Raw genomic sequence first — 22,141 nt, forward strand, 5'->3', positions numbered from 1 at the left:
AGTAGACTAATTTATAGAGCCATCTAAAATCCAGACCAATGAAATGATAATAAAAAAAGCTAAAACCATACTTCGAGGGCACATAGGCAAGTAACAACCACTAACCGTTCAACCTCACGTTTAGAAAGCATCTGAATTTCCGCATAGTGAATGCTATTTCTCTATTTGAAAATCTCCAATTGTCTAAGCAGGTCAACCTAAACCTCCGGTCAGCCAACTGAGATCAAAGTCATTGAAGAATTAGGTTCAATTTTAATTTAAAATCTTTATATAGACCCCATTTAACTACAAATGTTTTTAGTAGCTTTCATTGTAGCACAAAATATATATTTAATCTTTATTAAATTGAATATGCTCCAAATCTTATTGTAGGTTTCATTGTAGGATTGTTTTGCAGTCTAGAGTCTACAAATAAAAACCTTGGCGGTGCGGTGCGATGGAGGTGGAGGTGCTGATTTCTCCATTAGCAATTCCTCCTGTTTTGTGCCGGGCCTGGTACTAGGCGCTGGGATATAATGTCATGTGATATATTGCCCTATATGTATTGGCACCTCCATTGCATTGGTACAGCCCTAGAGTGTCCCAGGAGACTGTTTGGGGGGGGGGGGCAAGGGACAGCGGCTGTGGGCCCCTAAATTAAGCCTGGATCAGGGGTTTTAAAAGGCAGCCCTGGTTTGTAATGAAGCATATCGAACTCAAAGATACTACGAACCCCCACTTTTTGTTTCTTCCTAAAAGGTATGGTTTTTCTTTTTAATTCAACTATAAATTCTCAAAAGCATCCAGAATCCCATTAAAACCACCCAAGAATTTACTTACTCAAACTGTAAACTAAGGCTACGTTACTTGCCATGGGAACGTGTCTGATGCCAATCGTTCAGTAACTCTCCAGGCAAACGTATTTTATTGTATAATAAAGTTATTACAGCTGTGTTGATCACATAACCAGGTATTGGCATTGCAAGGACGTTGTAACTGGCAGGTAGACGGATCTACTTTGCCAGGTAATAGTTCTGTCTTTTAACCTTCAGAGTGCCAGTGCAACACATTGCGTTTTTACTTAAAAGCTCTAGGGGGGTTTAACCTTGTGGAGATGAGCAACTAAATTCTGTAATTAGAATGGTTAAGAACTGCTATAATTTAACCACTAATATATATAAGTTATTTTGGACACTGGAAGTTGAAGCTTTTCATTGCAGCTGCCACGTGTGTTACCTTTCCTCTGATGTCATAACAGTCACTGTGCTAATCGTTATAAAATGTGAAGACTAGGAACTCACAAAATGAAATTCTAACATTTTCCATGAAAACAGAACACTAAGTACGGACACAGGCCTGTCTCTCGGCACAGGGGTTTAACCGGGGAAATGTGACTCCACTCTGCATGACTTAACACAATGCTCCGGATTCATAAAAAAAACACATCCAGAATATAAAAAGTCACTGAAAATTGGTGGCATCTCTGGTTCACTTGTTATAAAACTTTTAAAGATTTCCCCCAGAGACTGAACAGCTTCTCGGCTTCAACCGCAACATTTACTTGGAGACCTGCTTTTCTACAATACTACCAAGCAGCCAATTCTAGGAAAAACGTAAGGTAATAAATTCAGTTCCTAAATATTTCTCTCATGTGTTATGCAATGGAATTATTTCCTTGACCTCATTATGTCACGCCATCCAAAAGCTATTAAATTACAGTTTTCTCATAATAAGTCCCATTTCCATTTTTTCAAGTCTAACACAGTGGTCAACTGGTAAATGGAAAAAATGATAAATTGCTACTCAATAAGGTGCATTCACTTAACATTGGAACTTATAGTCTTCTCCATGCCTTATGAAGGCCCAATCACATTTTTCCTCCAAAAGAGCAGAACCGGATACCTACCAAGTATATTTTAAGCATTTTTTTGTTGAGCTGCCCCAAGATCCTGCTTTTGCAAGAGGTGGAGATTATGGAACTGGTCAAAGAAATCAGTGGATCCCCCCCTGGCCAGCCCACCAAGCAACAAGGTCTGTGTTTTTGCAGGGCGGACCTCAATCACAGCTTACAAACTGGGCACCTGAAATATTGGGGGCAAGAAACTGGAGCTGCATGATGCATTGTTAAATCAGTGGGGTAACATAGTTTGTAAGGTTGAGAAAAAAACCAAGTCCATCAGGTTCATGGACCCTTTTACCTAAACTTCCTATTCTTGATCCAAAAGAAGGCAAAAAAACCCCTAATTAAGCTACTTCGAGTTCTGCCATCAGGGGAAAAAAATTCCTTCTTGACTCCAAGAGGCAATCGGATTTCTCCTTGGATCAAGAAGCTCTAAAATATTAATGTTATTCTATTTATATCCCTGTATGTCCTGCCTTTCTAAGAAAATATCGAGGCCCCTTTTGAAGGTATCTAATGTATTGGATAACACTACCTCCCTTGGAAATGGATTCCATACCTTTATTGTCCTCACTGTAAAGAATCCCTTCCTTTGTCGTCTATGAAACCTGCGCTCTTCCAGTCTCAGAGGGTGACCTCTTGTTCTTTGTACATTTCTGTTAATGAACAGGTCACCGAAGAGCTTGTTAAATTGGCCCTGCATATATTTATATAATGTTATCATATCCCCTCTGAGACGCCGTTTTTCTAGCGTATATAATTTTAACTTTTTTAGTCTCTCTTCATAACTAGTATCGCCCAATCCCCTTATTAATTTCGTAGCCCTCCTTTGCACTTTTTCTAATTTCATAATGTCCTTTTTGAGGACCGGTGCCCAGAATTGTAGCGCATATTCAAGGCGGTTTAGGGGTAACACATCGTTCAATGTTATCTATTCATTATGAAGGACAAACTCATTTAGGTTGGTCCCGCATAATGAATGAGGAGTTATGATTATACTAAATCCACGGCAGACAGCCACTGCCTGAACAGCTATTGGTTTGCTATGGTCTCAAGATTTATGGAAGGCTTCCAGGCTTTAGTAAAATTAGTGCGTTGCTGTGGAATAAACTTTAAATTCGCTCCTTAATGTGCCAAAGAAGTATCTAGAAATGGAAAATGAACAAAATGCAAAAACTGCTTTTTAAATAGAATATTAGTTGGAACCGATGTACAAAAATGTTCAAAACAGCAGATCTTAGACACAATTTGCCTGCATTATGTCAGGTACTGGACAGTAAGATAGCTGGATGGAGAGGCACCGGAAAAAGACTTGAAATTGGTGCACCTGTTTTCATTATTAGGTGAAAAAGTCCACTAATAATGCAGACCCCCAACCATACTTCCATGGGGAGTTTGTAACAAATTAATATCACCTCTTAAATACTTATCTCGCAATAATCTGCACTTAAATGAAATATATTTAGGAAGAACACAATGGATCCAGATACACCCTGATATCTGCAAACTTCTTCGCCTACATTCACTACTACAGTAAAGGAACTGTAGAAGAATGATCTGCATGGTCCCTTGTGGCAGACAATCAGTGTCTGCAGCATACATACATAGGTAACCTTATTTATTTTGCATATAACATATTCCATTTTAAAACACACACTTGAAATGCCATTTACTTTTGCATCAATGTTGGTTTATACAGTATCGGTGGGTTACATTATGGTTGTGTGAGGCTCTTTTTTACAGGAAAACTGGGTTATGCTTGGTGTCCACCATTGTCTAGCCAACAGCCCCAGTAGAGTTTCGTGTTCGCCCCTTAGAATTCATCAGACGCAAGTATAATAGGATATCAATGTGCTAGAAGGCAGGGGAGGGCAGGCACCGTTCATCACTGGAGGTTGGGGGGTCCAGCCGTAAATATTACAGACCAACAGAACACATTTGGAGGAAAACATACTTGATGTTCACTGTTCAGTCCTGTTCCAAAACACATTTACAGAAAAGGAACAAAAAGAAATACCATAAGAGGATCAAATAAATCATCCACTCATTATGTACCTGTAGAGACCTTCCGCATGAGGATGCCATCAGCAGGTGTCCTGAGAGCCCCTAAGCTTACCCAAAGCTAAGTAATGGCCCACAGTCAGGTGACCCGGTACCTTTTGTGTATAAAAAAACACCCGCAGCACTGGTAGTTTGTAAAATGTTGAGCGATGTATAACTGTCCCCACATCTCGCTTGAGTTATGCAGGTTGAGAGAGATACCAGCCTGCCAATTAGTATGTCCGGGGCCATTATCAGTCTAATAATAACCTTCTGGAAATCCTCCACTCCTTCTGTATACGGGAAGATCACGGCACAGCTATAACATCTGCAAGGTGTTTATTTTTCTGAGTAGCTTGTAAATTATTTTATATATACTTACACAACTGCTACAATAATAAAGAATAATTGTTTAGAATAAAATGTTTGAACAAGCAATTCTGTACGCTAAAGCAGGTGTTTGTGTGATGGAACGTCCAAGGAATGCTTACAGAACGTCCACCCTTTTCCTGTGTGCGCACGGCCCGAGCACTGTGCATGTTAAACTGCTGGTAGTTACGTGCCCCTCAGGATTGTTGGCAGCTATGGTTTCTACAGCCTCAAAGGAACATGGAAAAACAATATTTAAGCTGATAAAGTAATGTAAGTTAGCATCCTTATAAAAGTGCTGTGGTTTGTGTTTACAATGCAGCACTTAGGTAGCCATAGCGTCAAATCCTTATGGACTGGCAGCTTTCAAGTAGATATATATTTTTTTTATACATTTACTAGCATATTTAACCGCCACCTGAAAGTGTTTTCCTAAAATATGTGAAACTGTGTCTAAAATGACAAATAACACAACATACAAATAATCATTGATTCATTTTAATGAGATCATGTCTGGAACAAGACTTGTAAATACGTAATCCTTATCTATTAGCGGTCCACAAGAACTGGCCTAAAAGTAGATTCTTCCAGTATGCAATCACATTTTATATCCCTATAACTTTTTGAATATGGTTTTCTTGGCAAGTGGCGTGCTCTAGAATATTAAGGGTAACCCTCATACCCCAGTGAATCTGTGTCACAGCTGGATAAGCCACATGGATCAATGGCAGCCCTCAGAAGGACCTAAGACAGTGATCAACAATCGGGGCTGGTCTTCAGGCTCATGGTGGTGGTGTGTCCTTCCTAGGTAGACTGGTCTCAAATGGCGGCAACACCTGGGCCACATAAATAGGGGAAGAACTTCCTTTTGGGACCTAAACATCTGTGACCCTGCTTTTTCAAAAAGATCGAAATGTTTTGTGTAAACACAGTAATAGTTAAAAGAAACCATAATGCTATCTGAGCTGGAAACTATGGTGTGTGGGATGAGGTATTGAAGAGTTGTCTTGCCATGTAGTCTAGGACTGGCCCTGTGGACACTGCAGGCGTCTATACAATCCCAACGGGAATTGAGCATCAAAGATGAAATTGAAGATAATGACTGTGCAAACCTTAGGTTTGAATGCCAACACATTTTCCTTTGTTTTATTAAAATATGTACTGTTTCTTTAAATATATGTAAGGGGAGACGTATAAACGATTATATTGTCTCTGCTTCGGTTAGTATAAAGCTATTAAAACAGAGAAGCCGTGCAAATTTCACTCTCACGCTGTGATTTCTGTAAACAGTAGAGCTAAAGCCAAGGACGGAGTGGAATATATTTCTAGTGCAATAAACGGATTTTTAAATTATGAATATTTTAAACTTTAAAAAAAAAAAGTTTGAGAAATAATTCTATCACAAAATTTAGATCACTCTAATTTAGTTTAAAATCTGTTTTCTTCCCCAGGCAGTTTTATGCATTGCTGCAGGTAGAAATTATATCCACAATTCTACTATGTTTGACATGTAGGTTATAACATAAGATCATAACCTCTATTTAATTTCCCAATTTACGTTTGCGTAAGAGCTGTGCACAATGAAAGCCACGGAATGAGATCAAGCTGTTTTTTAGCAAACACAATCCACATGTTTAGTTACCCGGCAAATGCAAAGAATTGGATTAATATAAACAATGCTAAATCTTTGATTGCACTCTGTGTGTGTGTGTGTGTGTGTATTATATTATTATTTCAGTCAAACTCCATTATGCTAATATTTAATCTAGTTTCATCTGGCAAAGAGCCAGACATTCAAAACTTCAAGTTGGCATGTAAAATGCAGTAAATAGGTGCAAGCCTGAAAATGCTGGAACTGTGGCTGGTTTACTAAGCAGTGAATAACCTTTAGAACTTTAATAACCGGTCTGTGTAGTCTATTGAAGCTGATAAGCAGATGCTTCACAGAACAGGGTAGGCGTTTAGCTCAAAATATTTTTTATTATACAGTTATTGTTGCTTGAGATAAATTGATGTCAATGTCAGTATGCATTTGTTGATATGTTGTGTCTCTGAACATTATGGAGGCAAAAAGTCAAAATAAGATATAATAAATGTGCATGTAGGGGGTGATCCTATCCCGCATTGTTCATGCAGAGCAGGCTCAATGTGAGCTCAGAGGTCAGATGCCTCCAATTTGTTCTCTAACTCTGGTCAGGAGGGCCATCCACCAAGTCCATTGGGCAGGTATTGAGCAGGTTCATGTTACCCAGCACCAAATGTCCATCCAACAATAGTATGGTAGCTTGCAACATATGCAATATACAAATGCTGATTACATAGCTGTTTGATGCCCAATGCCAATGCCCCACCTGTTAAGGATGAGGAAGTGCCAGCCAACATTGTTTTATGGAGATGGAGGCAGCTCAGCAGAGTCCTCCATGGTGTAAATCGGCCAACTGGAGAGATCAAAGATATCTCTTGTAAACAAAAGCCTAATTGTCCAATGTGATAATCTGCCCCAGTGTGGTGGCAGAGGGGTTGTCGTCTCCCCTCAGACCTGCCACCCTAGGCTTAGGCTAGGTGGATTGACCACTGGTCCTACAAAGTAGTGAATCTGTGAAATGGCCAAAGGAGCAAATAGTTAAGGGTCAGCCTAGCACTGCTCACTTACCTAGTCTTACCTTCAGCATATGTATTGGCATACAAAATATACAAAGAACACACTACTAAAAAAGATTAGAAGCTAGAAATGTTAAATGAAATACACATTGTACTACGTCCATTACTGCATGAGCTGGGTTGGGTACTCATAGTATTTATATAACAGAGATGATTGTACGTATAGCACTTTGCTTCCAGTAAAAGTTAAAAAAAAAAATTAAAAAAAAATCTCCTTATGCTCCTAAACAGAACATCTGGTGTTAATTTAAGCCATTTTCATGACTCATAGCTGTACAGAGCCCACTAACCCTGCTTGCAAACAGAAGATCAGTAAAAATGTTAAAAAAACAAAAATCACAGTTACGGTAATCATTTCTTATTTCTGCACCTCTGTGTGACCTGAAGCCGAGTGAAGAAGATTTTGTATACAAAATATTACTGTCTTCCAAGACATTCACTTGGAAGATCTCTGATGTGGTTATACGGGAATGGGGGGAAAGGTTAGCGGTAGGTTAAGAGCTGGGATGTGTAACAGATTTTTCGAATTAAGTTATAACTTGGATTGTATACAATATGTACAGTAGATTGGCATTCTCAATCAGCTGCATCGGCTTATTTCATGAGATCATAACAAATCTCACAAGAAATATAAAAAAAAAATATAAATGGGGAAACAAATCACCACTTGGAGATGTGGTTTGAGATCATGTTTATAGAAATCTTCTATGATTGTATACTCGTAGTCCGAACGCAGTTAGTATTCGGCTTTAGTTCTATTGCTATTCTGCTAGAAAACTCGGGTGATGAAAAAGGTCTACAGATAATAAAATGAATAAAGTTAAACAATATGATGCCGATATGTCTCTGAAGTACATAGGCAATATAATATATATATATATATATATATATATATATATTCAGTGTTTATGGAATACCTACTGTTGTCTGCCTAATTGTCTATTAATTTAAGGGTAGTATAGGATGTCCCTCGAAGAAACACTATGTAACCCCCGGCACCCTCTGCTGCCAAACGGACATTAATCAAAGATATTCAGAAGGATACCCTGTGAGCGCTGTTAACAGAAACATTTTTTTCTCATAGAAATGATGTTTAGGCTGGATAGTAAAGTCTATTATGATTTCCTTCACACACACACACATATATGTCCACAGAACTTTAATTATCCTGTACATTATTTAAATTAATTGCATCTGAGGGAGAAACACTAAGGAACATACAAAAATAATTATTTTTTATATTTATGAATTAGATTGTGAGTATGCTTTTTCATAATGTATGCCCATATTTTGTTTGTTTTGTATCAGATATATATATATATATATATATATATATATCCCAAGGTTTTTGAGTAATAAAAGAGTGTCTGGTTCCAAAACTGAAGTTTTTTGTTTTTTTAAACAACTCTGTCAGCTTGGAATGCGTTTTTCAGAATCTGTTGCTCCAGGCAGCAAGCAGACCGAACAGCTGGAGTTTCAGGAAGAAGGGATAAGCTGACAGGGAACTAAACTTTAAATGGTCAGGAAGATGTGTAATAACAGACTGCCATGCCCCTGTTTGTTTTCTTTGAGAGGTCAGAAAAACGCGATCTCCAACTTAGACTACACTGTGCAAACTTACTTTCGATCTTCGTCAAGTTGATTGGCTTCATTTCGAAAAATCATATTTCTGGAGCTTCACATTTCTGACAAATGTCCTCATTTTGCATAACTGTTTGCGATGCCTAGCAACAAATGACATGCTCACAAAATAAATGATCCCCATGACTATGGGATAGGTGGCGTCTAGACTGAAATGTTCTCCTCATCTTGCAGACAGTCAGGGCGTGGATTTCATGTCTCAACAATCACCAGGGAAAGACCTACTGACCTCGCAGAAACAGATGTGTGACCCTGATAGTACGTGCATTGATGGTCTAAGAGCCAAAACTATTAAAAGACCCCTCCTAGCGATACAGCTGCTTAGGAGATAGCAAAGGAGTCAGCCAACGTTATCTCATGTCTACAGAGCTTAGCGTCTGGCAGCCATTCTGTATGACAGTGGGGATTATTGTAGCTCCAGCATGACAGCATAGAATGTGCGATGACCAGAAAGATAATTTCGTAATAAGGATGTCTGGGAACACTCGAGGTTTGACAAGGTGCTTCAGATGTTTTACACCAATATCTGGGTCTCAGAGCAAACTCTCAGTCGATGCTGGGATATCACAGATAAAAAGTTCTCCTTGAACACACGTCTTAATTCATAACACAAACTTTAATGGTAAAAGATCCTATAAGGCCTGTTAATGAAACCTTTTGAAATGTCGACACATTAGTGAGTAATTACAAGAGAATGTAGTGCTGTTTGCAGACAACAGTGAAGCATGATGGAGGTTCCTTGCAAAGTTTGGGGCTGCATGTCTTCAGATGGAGTTGGGGATTTGGTCAGATTTAATGGTCTCCTCAATGCTGAGAAATACAGACAGATACTTATCCTCAGGGAGCATCTGATTGGCCCCAAATTTGTTCTACAGCATGACAACAACTCCAAACATACAGCCAAAGTCATTAAGAACTATCGTCAGCATAAAGAAGAACAAGGAGCACTGGAAGTGATGGTTTGGCCCAGAGCTCTGATCTCAACATCATTGACTCTGTCTGGGATTACATGAAGAGGGAGAGAAGCAACTGAGGCGGTCTCAACCCAGATCTGTGGTTAGTTCTCCAAGATGTTTAGCCTACCTGCCGAGTCCCTTAAACTGTGTGCGAGTGTACATAGAGGAACTGATGCTGTTAAAAGCAAAGGAGGGACAAAGAAATACCTGCCACTTCAACATGTCCCTTAGTCATTAATCCACAGTTCTGTGGACAGTGATCAATCCAATCCAACTCATCGTACACAGGGGGGCATTGAAATGAATTCAGGGACTCATCTCTATCAAAAGCTACCGTAATTAATTACATGCAAACTAAGAAGCCTGATATACAGGGAGATTTTTTTTGCATAGGTCTCGGACCCCCACCTCATTTATTTAGATGGTACCGTTACCCCTACTGGTAAGATCACGCATGGACCAACATTAAACATCTCAGCTGGGATGTAAATTCCAGTATATATTTGAAAACATGAATTTATCAACAATGTTTGTTCTAATCATTTCTGTTGGGAGGCATTTGCATGCATTTACTGCTAGAATATTTTACACATTATTCCTCAGTAAACTCCTCTGCTTTGAATATACACCACTCAAACCCATAAATGATGAGTTTTGTTTTTTTTACTGTCCCATGTACCTGAAATAGAGACCCCCAGTGGCGCAAATCACTGGACCACAGAGGAGGTGTTTTTCCCACCGCAGCTTCTCCTAAAGTTTTAATATGCATTCTTTAAAATGTAAAAGGTACTCACAAGGTACTTTGGATTGCTTGTTGGAGAGGCTGCCTGGGACATTAGACTGTCCGTTTAAAGTGGGAAGATACCTAGAAGGCTTTTTCATTGACCGGAGGCAAGTAAAAAGGGGATGCTGTTGAGCTTATTACCTGCACAGTCCAGGCATTCTTCAATTGTTTTTGCTGTGAACTTTTGGCCCAAAATGGTTTTGAAGTCATTAAGAAAGTTGATCGATCCAAGAGGCGACTCCAGAGTTTTTTTATCTGTGAATAAAACAAATATGAAAAAATGGATATAGCTGTATTAGCACAAGTGTAAAAATTAAACTACACTGCCAATGCAACAGAACTACTGCAGAATGTGAATGCTTGTCTTTCCCTATTTTCCCAGGGAATGCTTAATTCTTGTCATTCTTGCCATGTGACAGAAAGTGAGGGCCCTGATAGGTCAAAACATTTTGCTGTCATATGTAAACGGTTCTTTGTTGGCTTTATATGCTTAAAGGTTTTGCGGTGACTATAAGATGTTAGAGTATGCATTTAATTTATAGTCTAATTGGAACTGATTTCACTTGCCTCTTACTTACAGAAGCGCCAGCGTTTCTGAACGTCTTTACAGGTCACCATCACAGCTTATATTTCTAACTTTTGAACCCTGGCGTTTCCCAGTATATTATGTTCAAGTAATTTTAAATGGGAGCGGCATTTCCTGCACAACACCTGCAAGTGTTAATCATATATCACTGGATGGCGTTCAAAACAAGCATGTAATAGAACCTGTGACCAATACTCAAAGTCTGAAAGGACCACATTAAGAGACTGTGTCGGGTAAACAACATGGAGAATTATAGGGGAGCTGTCACATAATGCCCTTTCCTGCTTGAAATTCCTATCTGTACCGCGGTGCTATGGTGGGGTACATAGAGGATTTTCAATTTGTGTTTAACCTGTCTCAATTTTTTTTTAAACACTGGCAGGCTGAAGGTCCACTTTTAGACACATGGCCTCTGTTTTCTAGCAATGGACCCTTTTATGGTTAATCTGGTTAGTGAAGGATGGCAGGGTTATACTAGGAAGGCAGTTGGTGGTTTGAGGAAAAGAAACCATTCAAAAAGACAAAGTTGTGGTTTTACTTAATCATGTATATAGTGTATCAGTAGATATCAGCCTGGTTCTGATCATATTTCAGCACTGTCCATTTGGCAGGTTTAACAGGAGAGGTAGGCCAGACATGAGCCAAATACTATAGCCCTCGCCATACCGGAATGCATAGAAATCCCACGAGGAAGAACAAAAAGTCTCGTAGAATTGTGAAAATCAGACAACAAAAAATAAAAACTGGAGTCCGAAAGTTATCTAACCAGAGCGGTTGAGGAACCAAAAGCCCTCCCAGCTAGGTATAGTAGTACCTATGATGGTTTGGTTTACTTAACACACAGATGTATGTATGGTTAAAACAACCGCCACTAGGCCTTTAACACATACTAACCTTCGTGTACGGAATGAACCAAGCTCAGTAAATAGTTGCTGGTTTGCTGAAGCAGGACATTGTTGTCTCCTTCATACGTGCAGTTTGGATCGTTGTCATTCCGGATGTCTCCTAATCTGTTCACTGTAAGCAAGGGATATGAAAGTCTGAGCACCTTCACACACATTCAGGTCAAAAATCCTTGATGGTTCGGTGATTTGCAGTCATTTAGGCAATTAAAAAAGTATTAAATAACAAAAAATGATGCTTGTCTGAATGTCTTAATATACAAAAACATTACATTACAAGATGACTGAATAACTATGATGTAAAAATGACGTTAGACATTTTATTTTTGTAGCTATTGTTTGAGTTATTTGACCCTTCCAAAGGCACAGACAACACACAGAAATGATAAATTATTAGAAATAATAAAAACACAAGCTACAGTATATGTACTTTTCATAAATAAAACTGATTTTACTAAAATATGTGAAAGAACAAAATACCCTATAAGCACACAAACTTTATGTGGACAAAAATAGCAGCAGCAGCAAAGAGATGAAATGCTTCATAGTGAGACAATTTAAAAAACTAAACACCACCTCAACTAATAATTACCAGGACCCATGCCCCCCCCCCGACCAGTCCAAAACAGAGCCAAACTGACCTGAACTTCCCCCCTAACAGAGCCAGGAAAACAGCGGGGCCACATAATGCAGCAGTACGCACACTTTGCGAGAAGGTATAAGGAAGAGCTCCAAGCAAGGTAAGGGTGTGTGTCCGAGGAGTGAGATGTAATGGAGTGAGTATGTTTAGTGTGTATATGTTTGTGCGTGCGTGTATGTGACCAATTCCTTGACCATTAACTAAGCAGATACTTTATACATAATATTGCAGACTTGTTTTCCCAAAATGTGTACTTCACATGGTACTTTTGCTAGGTTTTTGTTTAAGGAAAGATAAACTGCAGTGTTTCGTCTCTAATCATTTATTGGCCGTATCCCTAGATGACTCTGGGGAATTACACGTTTAAACGTTTCTGCTTTCATAGTAATTCCATTTTTGTACACTTACTGGCTAGATATCCATGACCCCCGCAAGCCTCTCGGCATTCTTGTGTCCCTTGCTGTGCAGTCCAGGATGCCAAAGGTTTACCGGCAGAAGACAAGGCATGGATTTCCTTGCCAAGTTCGGCCTTAAGAAGAAACATAGATAACTGATCTGTAAATGTGAAAAAGTATTCTGCTTGGCTGTTCTGCAAACAGTTATTTGATTATCTCTATTCATAATACCAGCTACTAAAATAAGAAATGCTGCTATAAAGTGAGGAAAAACTAAAAAGTGATGGACGGAAGCCCAATTCTACAAAGCTGAAGAATCACAGAAACATTTCAGCCCTTACTAAGATTTGCAAAGCGTTTCTCTGTTTGGTTAAAATCGAATCACAATAGAGATGCCATTCAAACACCAGATAACACGCAGAGACCATGGATCCATTATAATGTGGTGTTCTAGCGCACAGTTAAAAATGCACGGTAATACATATGGAAACCAATGGAATATCGCATTGCAGAATCCATAAAAAGGTTAAATTTTACAAACAAAGTTATAGATGTATTTGACGTAACTTACAAGCTTCGGAAAAAAGCATATTTCATGACATGTAAACATTTATTAAATGAAGACACAGTAGGGCATTCATTAAGGGGATAACCAAGCTATCAAATGCACTTCCATGGTTGTATATAAATGTTGGTCCCCCTTGCATGAAGAAGAATACACAACTATGCATTTGCCCCTTTCCCACCGCCCAGCTCCGCTGAACCCATCTCCTGCTTGTCAAAGCACATGCGTGGAGTACTCACCACCGTCCATCTCCAGCACTGACTCACATGACAGTTCCAAGGAGTCTAGCAAGACCCTGCATTTGTACATGTCCCCCCCTCGCTGATTTCTATGGGGGTTTTCCTGCTACTGATTGGCTAATTTAAACAGCTATGGAGACTGGACCACAAAGGGGGCGCATTGCTCAGCAACCCTGGAGCTGCACCTTCTCCTTTAAGGGAAGTACTTTATTTCCTACAGGTTCAAGACTTACAAAGCACTTAAACACATTACTGATCATTGGGTCCCTTTAACTGATTTATAGGCACTGCTCCCTCTGAAAGGAACAACTTTCTAAAGAAGAGACCACACAAGTTTTTGGAAGTTAATATGACTCTACTGTAACTGGGCTGATCCAGTGATAGGCATCACAGACCTCTTTGTACTGTCTTCTCTAAAACCAATGGAGTCCCACTTGGACCAAGCTTATTGTTTGTTTTATTTGTCCTTTCAGAAGTATGTATAAGTATGAAGAATCTATTCCCATGGATTTCCGGGGGGGGGGTGCTACATAAAAGGGCCTCCCATAAAAAGTGCATGATGACTGGCGTCTATAGCTCATTTTATTATAGTTTTCTTGGTAATATCGTTTTAAAATATAAAAATATCAGTCATCCAAATATAATTGTTTTCCACTGAAAAGGGCAAAATTAGGGAATATTAGGTATGAAGTTAAGAAAACTCTGTTTTGGCTTAATTTGTAGAAAGCGATTTCATGACCTTCTTCCAATTAGAAAGCTTTGCACGCTGTGCTTATTAGACTGTCTGGTAATTCCTGTAATTATTAATAGAACAAATATTGCAAGAATTCTCAACGCTACTTGGAAGATTTTTTTCTTTTATTCTATTCTGAGTAAAGTATTCATTCAGTATTTTGATTTAATTTACACTCATATATATATATATATATATATATATATATATATATATATTAACAATGTTGTTGTTTTAAGCCCTCAGCTCCATTTGATTATATAAACAAAATTCCTCAAAATGTCTGAAATTATAACCTTTTTTGGTAATTATACAGGAAACAGTCTAATTGTAAAGCAAAAGATGTCCATAGAAAATCACACAGGCCATTAAGAAGCCACACCATGGAACTTCTCCTGTCTGCCATGAGAGCTAAGAGGGATTGGGCGCTAGGTGGAGATGACGACACAAAGAATTGGACAGAAGCAATTTTCTCTGCTCGCTTCCCGATATGAAGGACTCTAGCGAAGATAAGCCTAGCCTAAGGGACAAGTCCAGCCTTAAAAGGAGCACTCCAGCCCTATTTTCATGTTTAATACATATTGGAGTCCATTTTCATGCCCCATTGTCTACTCAATGGGAGTAGCAGCAGCCAATCACACGCATGCTATCTGAACCGACCACGCAATGATAACTTCAAAGCAGTCCTATATAGCTGCAATGCTGGCTTTGCCAACCGATAGCTCTGTGAACTATTCTCTCCAAATCTATTTAGATTTACACTTCAGCCCCCCGGGAATAAAATAATCTTTTATAAACACTAAATCGCTAAAGCTGATTTGTAAAAGTGTCATCAGAAAAAGACTGGCTTGGAAATGGGGAGCATTTGGTCAAACTGGATAGGTGTAAGAGTACGTGGGCCTACCAGTGTCAACAAGTGTGAACTATGATGGGGATAATAGTTTACTTTACAAAAAGTCTATAAACATACAAATTCATATATATTTCACCCCCCCCCCACATACTGTGTATTCTCCGCTAAAATGAGAAGAGCAATAACCCCTTGCAAACGGAAAATTCCCTTTGACCTTATAGATCTGATTTATTACAGCTTCTTAAGTCTAGACATTTGGTTGAGGGAAATATCAAAAATAAATCATCTTTCATCCACTGAACTTTGAAAAATATAAACCCGACCACAGAAATCTTCAGACAGAATTGGCTTTTTCACAAACAGAAGTGAATTGCCGCTGACATCACTGATATTACTCGAAATAGCATCAATTGTGCACAATTTTTTCCATCATACATGCATTTTTTTTTTTATGTTGGGTTGAGCCATTTTTAAAAAAATACAAGTTGAACACTGCTAACAAAAGCTGACCGTAGATAAAAAAAAAGTGCCTATAGGTTTATGTGAAGCACTGATTTACTGAATACACATATAATATGTTTGTCAAAACTCTATATGAGAAAATAAACGCCTTAATATGAATCTCACTGACTAGGGACAGGCAAAACATGCAGAAAATGGCAAATCCAGCCTTCTTTGGGAATTCCAAAAAACAGGGGACGTGTCCCAAACCCCTTCGGTGGATGCACAGACCTCCGGGCTATGGTGGGCCATGAGCCCCCAAAGGTAAGCCTTGCCCCAGGGCAGTTGCCTCTTTTTCCATGCGTTAAAGATGACTCGTAGGAAACAAGGAAAATTTCATAAACAATTTTAACAAGTTTCATGGATTATGTTTTTGGAATCCAGTGCCAAAGACACATTATCAGAGAGCTCTACTATGTTAAATAACCAGGAATTGTGTTATTGCACAAAGATGGCAATACTGCTGCTGGGGCAACAAAGCCTTTTCCCCTATTTGTGTCACATGAATGCAGACTACAGACTAAACATCTCCTGAGAAAATAGTGAGAAGAAAATTTTATTACTAGGCAGAGTTTGGGTATCTATAGTTTACTTCTACAATTATATCTAAAGCTATTTATCTACATTTGTTGACAAAAGTCTTATTACCAGCGGAGTTGGTGTGACAGAACCTTTAAGTTACTAGAAACCCAATATATATTTTTGTTTTGTTACTTTACCTGTCTCTGGCTTTTGTCCTTCATTAGAATACCAGCATGAAGCTCGATTAAATTCATAAAGAAGATTTTCGAAAAATGGTCAAGTGCATAGGTGGCAGCCAGGTAAGGGATCAGACGCCATTGCTGAACAACAAAAACAAAAACATAGCTACGGCTGAGTGCCTACAGAAGAGAACACTTGAGTTATCCAGAATTCTGTGGTTTATCCCCAACTACAGAATCAACTCTAAGTTTAGTAAATGACAAACTGATGCATAAGTTGTTGAATATGTCAATATATTTCAGTGTCACACACAAAAAATGGTAGGAACAAAGAGTGACTCATTTTAATATAAAAGGGCAAAACAAATAAATAATAAGTACACACAAAACAAATCAAAAAGACAACCTGCAGCTGGTATTCAAGGACGGGTATTTCCTCCTTTTCAGTCGGTCCAAACTGACGGCGTGTGGCGGAAAATCGAATGGCTATGGATATTGCAAGCTTCAGGTTTACTACCGCCATCCCAATAATAGAAACTCTACCGCTAGACAAGGTTCCAAGAGATGCACCCAGACGCTGCTTGGGATCCTACAAGAATAATGCAGCAAACATTTGGTTTTGTACTTGACTGTACTTTGAGTGAAAAAGTAAGGAAAGAATAATATTGTTGTAGACCCTAAAAACCATTCCAAGGCACAAACCTGTAACAGAAGTCATGGCTTCTTTCAAAGAAATACAAGGGAACATGGTGAAGACAGATTAAGATTATTATACCTACTTTGTTCCCGGTCATGGTATCACGAGCCTATTATGGTTCACAGACACTGTTAACATTAAGCGGAGGCAAAAACATATTGCTAAAACAGCACCACACAACCTCATAACTAGCCCATCCATGTTTATAGTTTGCAGGAATGGACAAAAAAACTCAAGATGGCGCCAGTAGTCATACCTTGTATTTACTTGTGTAGGCCCCAGAAGATGTAATGTCACCAGTTTGGTTCAGGAGGTTTTCCTGGGGAATTCGGACATTGTAGAACATGGCAAATCTGTTAATTGCAAACAAATTCTAAAAACAATTCCTTCTAACAAAAATATTTACCAACCATATATAATGTTAGGTGTATACGTCAGCCCCTTTTTGCTGTGACCATTCAGATCTGTGCTTATTCAAACAAAACCCTCAATATTTTTGTCGTTAAAGTATTCCCTAATGTTTATCTGTTTTATATTGAGTGCATATGGAACAATTTAACTTCTATCGTAACCATTGCATGCTCTCGGGCTTCATTTGTTCCTTACTTGTTTTAACCCAACTTTTAACTAAGAAGTTGGTTACAAACATTGATTTACATCCTTAGCAGGCAACTTTAGAGAGTCTTATTTGTATAGTTAGTAGCTCAATGGGAATTCACCCAAGGCAGGCCCAACTTCAGCAGGATCCCGTCACAGTTAGAGTCTACAATCTTGGGATGAGAGACACAAACAACGGGGAAGTAACAGCTTAGTGGTTCACGCAAGGGACAAATCCACCTTCAGCCTTTTGACAAGTAGATCCCTCAACATAATAAAGTTGTACATTTCTCACAAACATATGGTTGAAAGCCCTCACATGCCACTAGGTCTTCTATATACCTTGTGAGGGGTTTTAACATCCATGTACGGATTCCCTCAAACTCCTGGGTACCCTCCAGTTTGACCTGTAGCCTCCTGGTGAAGATCTGCTTCCACAAGGTCTCTAGGTCCCTTTCCACTTTTTCTAGGCAGGCGAGCTGTGTTAGGGCATACTCAGTCCCTGCCTACTTAATACTTTATGAAGTTAGCCCACCCATATGTGCAGCTAGCCAAACCTCGTGCACAATTAGCCATGCCCCCACTGACCACTATCGCTGCCCCTTGCAAAGACACTTCCAAAGAAATACCGTCCCCATACTGTATGATCAGAATCGGTTACTTCATTACTAAACAACAAGGCTTTGTGTCCATACATTCATCATAGGATTTCCGACTTGCTTGTATTCTTCCTAATTCACGATCTCCCAGACTTGAAGCTTTCCACAATTGAAGTTTTAAACCCCCCTTTGCTTTAGCAAACTTCTGAAAGTTTTTATAACTTGGAACCCCACCTAAATACATATCAAACAAAAAAAAATACAAAAGCCCACATATACTCTTAACTTGGAAAGCAGAGGCAGAAATATTTTCTCTAAACACTTTGAATAAGAAGTGCAATCTTCCTTCAGGCAGCAGTCTTTCATTTTTCCAAAACAATATCATTCTTATAAATAATTTTACTATTTAAGGATTTGTTTTAAAAAGCTTACACTTAAAATTTCTAAATACTTACTAAAACTCCACAGCGAGATTATCCATATAACTAAGAGTACAGCGTACTATTATTAAAGTAATATTAATTATAATAAAAAGGTTGGATGCTCACAGATGAAATTTATTTCCATCTTTTATGTATTACTTTGTTTTAACTTGGCATTCAAGGGCAGAAAATGTTAGTCAAATATTTACAACAATCATAAATATTTATGCAGCCTCCAAAAGTAATGAAACCCTGCGTAAATAATCTTAAACCGGCTCAGAGAACTTTAAATATTAGGAAGTTGGATACTTGACAAACCATAAAGAGATCCAATGTTGACTTGTGTTTCTTGAACTCTGCTCTCTAGTAAGTTTGATTTTTTTTGCTCGCAATGTAAACTCCAATAATAGAATTCCTTGAAGCAGAATAAACTATGGAACATTTCTGGATTAACCCCTTCGTGACAAAGGCTTATTTTACTTTTTGTACCCTTCGTGACAATGGCCGTTTTAACATTTCTGCGCTGCTCGTGTTTAGCTGTAATTTTCTTCTTTCCCGTTTACTGAACCCACACACATTAGATATTGTTTTTTTTAGGACAAGAAGGGCTTTCTTTAGATGACATTGTTTTGATTGTATCATATTATTTACTATTAAAAAAAGTATAAAATATGGTGAAAAATTTAGAAAAAAGACTGTTTCTAACTTTTAGTTGAAAAATCTTTTACTCATCTATAAAAGGTAATAAAAAAACCTGCTAAATAGATTCTACTATTTGTCCTGAGTTTAGAAATACCCAATGTTTTTATGTTTTTTTGCTTTTTTCTGCACGTTATGGAGCAATAAGTACAGGTAGCGTTTTGCTATTTCAAAGCCATTTTTTCCAAATCTGGTAATTCTTCCCCCCATGTGCCATTTCGGGTATCTTTGAAGCCGGCCAATGCAATTTACCCCATCAAATCATATATTTTTGAAAACTAGACAGCCCAGGGTATTCCAAATGCTGGTATTTTAACCCTTTCCAAGCACTTATTCTACCATCAGCCTTTGTCAAACTTTATGGTAGTAATTTTTTTGCATTTGTTTTTTCACACACATTTTACTTTAGGTATGAATAAACAGGTTCTGGTATATGTCACTATCATAAAACACCCCAATATGTGTTTAGCAACATCTCCTGAGTACAGCGATACCTCACATGAATGATTTTGCTTGGCTGTTTGGGAGCAAAAGGGCCACATTTGGGGCATGCACATTTTTCAATGTTGAACTTTGGCATTTGGGGATCCACTGCCCATGCCCTATTTGGTACATCTTTGAGCCGGGCCATTTCAGTGTGCCCAACAAAACCATATATTTTTGAAAACTAGACACCACAGGGTATTTTAAATGCTGGTATTTTAACTCTGTGCATGCACACATTTTACCACCAGCATTTTTTCAAAGTTTGCAGTAGTATTTTTGTGTGTGTATTTTTCCCACACACACCTACTTTATGTATGAATTTACAGCTCCTGGTATATGCCGCTGTCACACGACACCCCAATATGTGTTCAGCAACATCTCCTGAGTACAGTGATACCCCACATGCATGGGTTTGTCATTTTTGGGGGGAACTAAAAGGCCACATTTGGTACGTGTGCATTTTTCTAATTGGAAATTAGATGTGTGGCCATCCTTCCCCCCGTGTTAATTGGGACCTTGTTGAACCCGGCCAATTCAATTTACCCCATCAAATCATACATTTTTTAAAAGTAGACACCCCATGGGCATTTAATATGCCAGTATTTTAACTCTTTCCATGCGAGAATTGTTTTAAGCTAATATGCTGATTTTAGGACTTGCTCACAAAAATATATTTTTTATATATATATATATATTTTTTTTTTTGCCTTTTTTTTTTTTTTAACATTTTTTTTCAACTTGAAGGTTCCCCTGATAGTGACATCAGTGGGAAATTATTTTTACATTTTACTGGTTTTTTACTATTTTTTTTCTAATTATTATTAATTTTATTTTTAATTTATTTTTTCTAATCACACTGTGATTAGAAAGCTGAGCTCCATTGACTTGCATGGTTGAATGCAGTACCTATATTCAACCTGCAAGTGGAGCCAGAGTTCTCAGAGTTCTGGAGACCGTCTAGCGAACTTTTTAGACTTTATTGTTTTTCTTTATTGAATTTTCCCGGACCGCCGCCATCTTGCTGATGGCGAAGATCACCGGCAGCTGCGGCTGTGACCGCTCTCCGGAGCGGTCACAGTCCATCCCCAGGTAAGTGTTTGGTGTCGCTGGATGCCTCCTGATCGAGGCATTCCAGCGACACCATTTAAGTTTAGGAGGCGATCGTTGATCGCCTCCTAAACGCTTTTAAAACGGGCGTCCGCCGCCATACAAAGTATGGCGGATGTTGACGCCCAGGGGAGGGGCCAGAGATGGCCCCTTTGTGCCGATAATGGCGTTGCTGAATGCCTCGAGGTCGAGGCATTACAGCAACGCCGTTTCGGTGCAGAAAGCGAAAATAGATCGCTTTCTGCACCCGTTTAATGACGTGCCGGTCCTGGCACGTCATTTGTCGTTATCGACTTGAATTTCTGTGACGTGCCCGGACCGGCAATTGTCATCAAGGGGTTAAATAATACACGCGCTACGGACATTGTTTCCATAAATATCTGGGAAAGTGAGAGAAACTACGACATTGACGGCAAATAAGTGTGTGGTCTATCTTGTCTATTTGTGATCCACAAAGCTTATCCGTCCTCTTGCTCATGCAACTCACTCACAGGGAGTGAGAAGGTATGTGTGTCTGTGTGTTGGAATGAGTACTTGTTAGGGTAAGTGTGTGTGTTACATACATGGGGGGCTGGAGATTGTCAAGTTTAATATCATTGCTAAAAATTAAAAAAAAATAAATAAAAAAAGTCACTGTCCCCTGTTGTAACATCACTATACAATATGCTGGAGCAATATAAATACATGTAATGTAAAGCAAGGGTTAAACTAGAGGATTATTGGGAATATAAACTAAAATTTACTGCGACCCCAAGTCTGAACCCTACACCAAGAAGACAGTAAATAAACAAAAGTCAGACTGCAAAGAAACCCGTGGAGACTCAAATAAATAGAACCGCAGCATTCACAGGAAACCTCGTCTACCAAGTATCTTGTCAGCTCTTTGAAATTACTGGAAAACATTACTTTACAGAACACAATGATATATATATATATATATATATATATATACTGGTGTTTTCAATGGAATGGTCCGATCAGCAAGATCATTCTGTTTGTTACTCCGTTAACAAGACTACTTTTCAATCTGTGCACCAAAACTGTTTCTAACCTTCATCATATCTACAGATATGTCAGATCAGTGAAGAC

At 38.7% G+C, this 22,141-nt stretch overlaps 1 protein-coding gene across 1 annotated transcript in view; it reads right to left on the minus strand.

Annotated features, from left to right (window-relative positions):
- LOC149282262 (peroxisomal acyl-coenzyme A oxidase 3-like) overlaps positions 1–22,141 on the minus strand; it is a 33,804-nt gene that overhangs the window by 5,237 nt on the left and 6,426 nt on the right. Inside the window, exons 7-12 of the mRNA XM_089498401.1 lie at positions 17,399–17,495; positions 16,852–17,034; positions 16,464–16,586; positions 12,867–12,987; positions 11,811–11,933; positions 10,472–10,585 (exon numbers count right to left, since the gene is read on the minus strand). Of these exons, the coding sequence (XP_089354527.1) occupies positions 10,472–10,585; positions 11,811–11,933; positions 12,867–12,987; positions 16,464–16,586; positions 16,852–17,034; positions 17,399–17,495 (761 nt within the window). The remainder of the gene's footprint in view (positions 1–10,471; positions 10,586–11,810; positions 11,934–12,866; positions 12,988–16,463; positions 16,587–16,851; positions 17,035–17,398; positions 17,496–22,141) is intronic.

The sequence above is a fragment of the Sceloporus occidentalis genome, unplaced genomic scaffold, assembly GCF_023333645.1.
Source record: "Sceloporus occidentalis isolate IW3139 unplaced genomic scaffold, rSceOcc1.0.p SCAF_120, whole genome shotgun sequence".
NCBI lineage: Eukaryota > Metazoa > Chordata > Lepidosauria > Squamata > Phrynosomatidae > Sceloporus > Sceloporus occidentalis.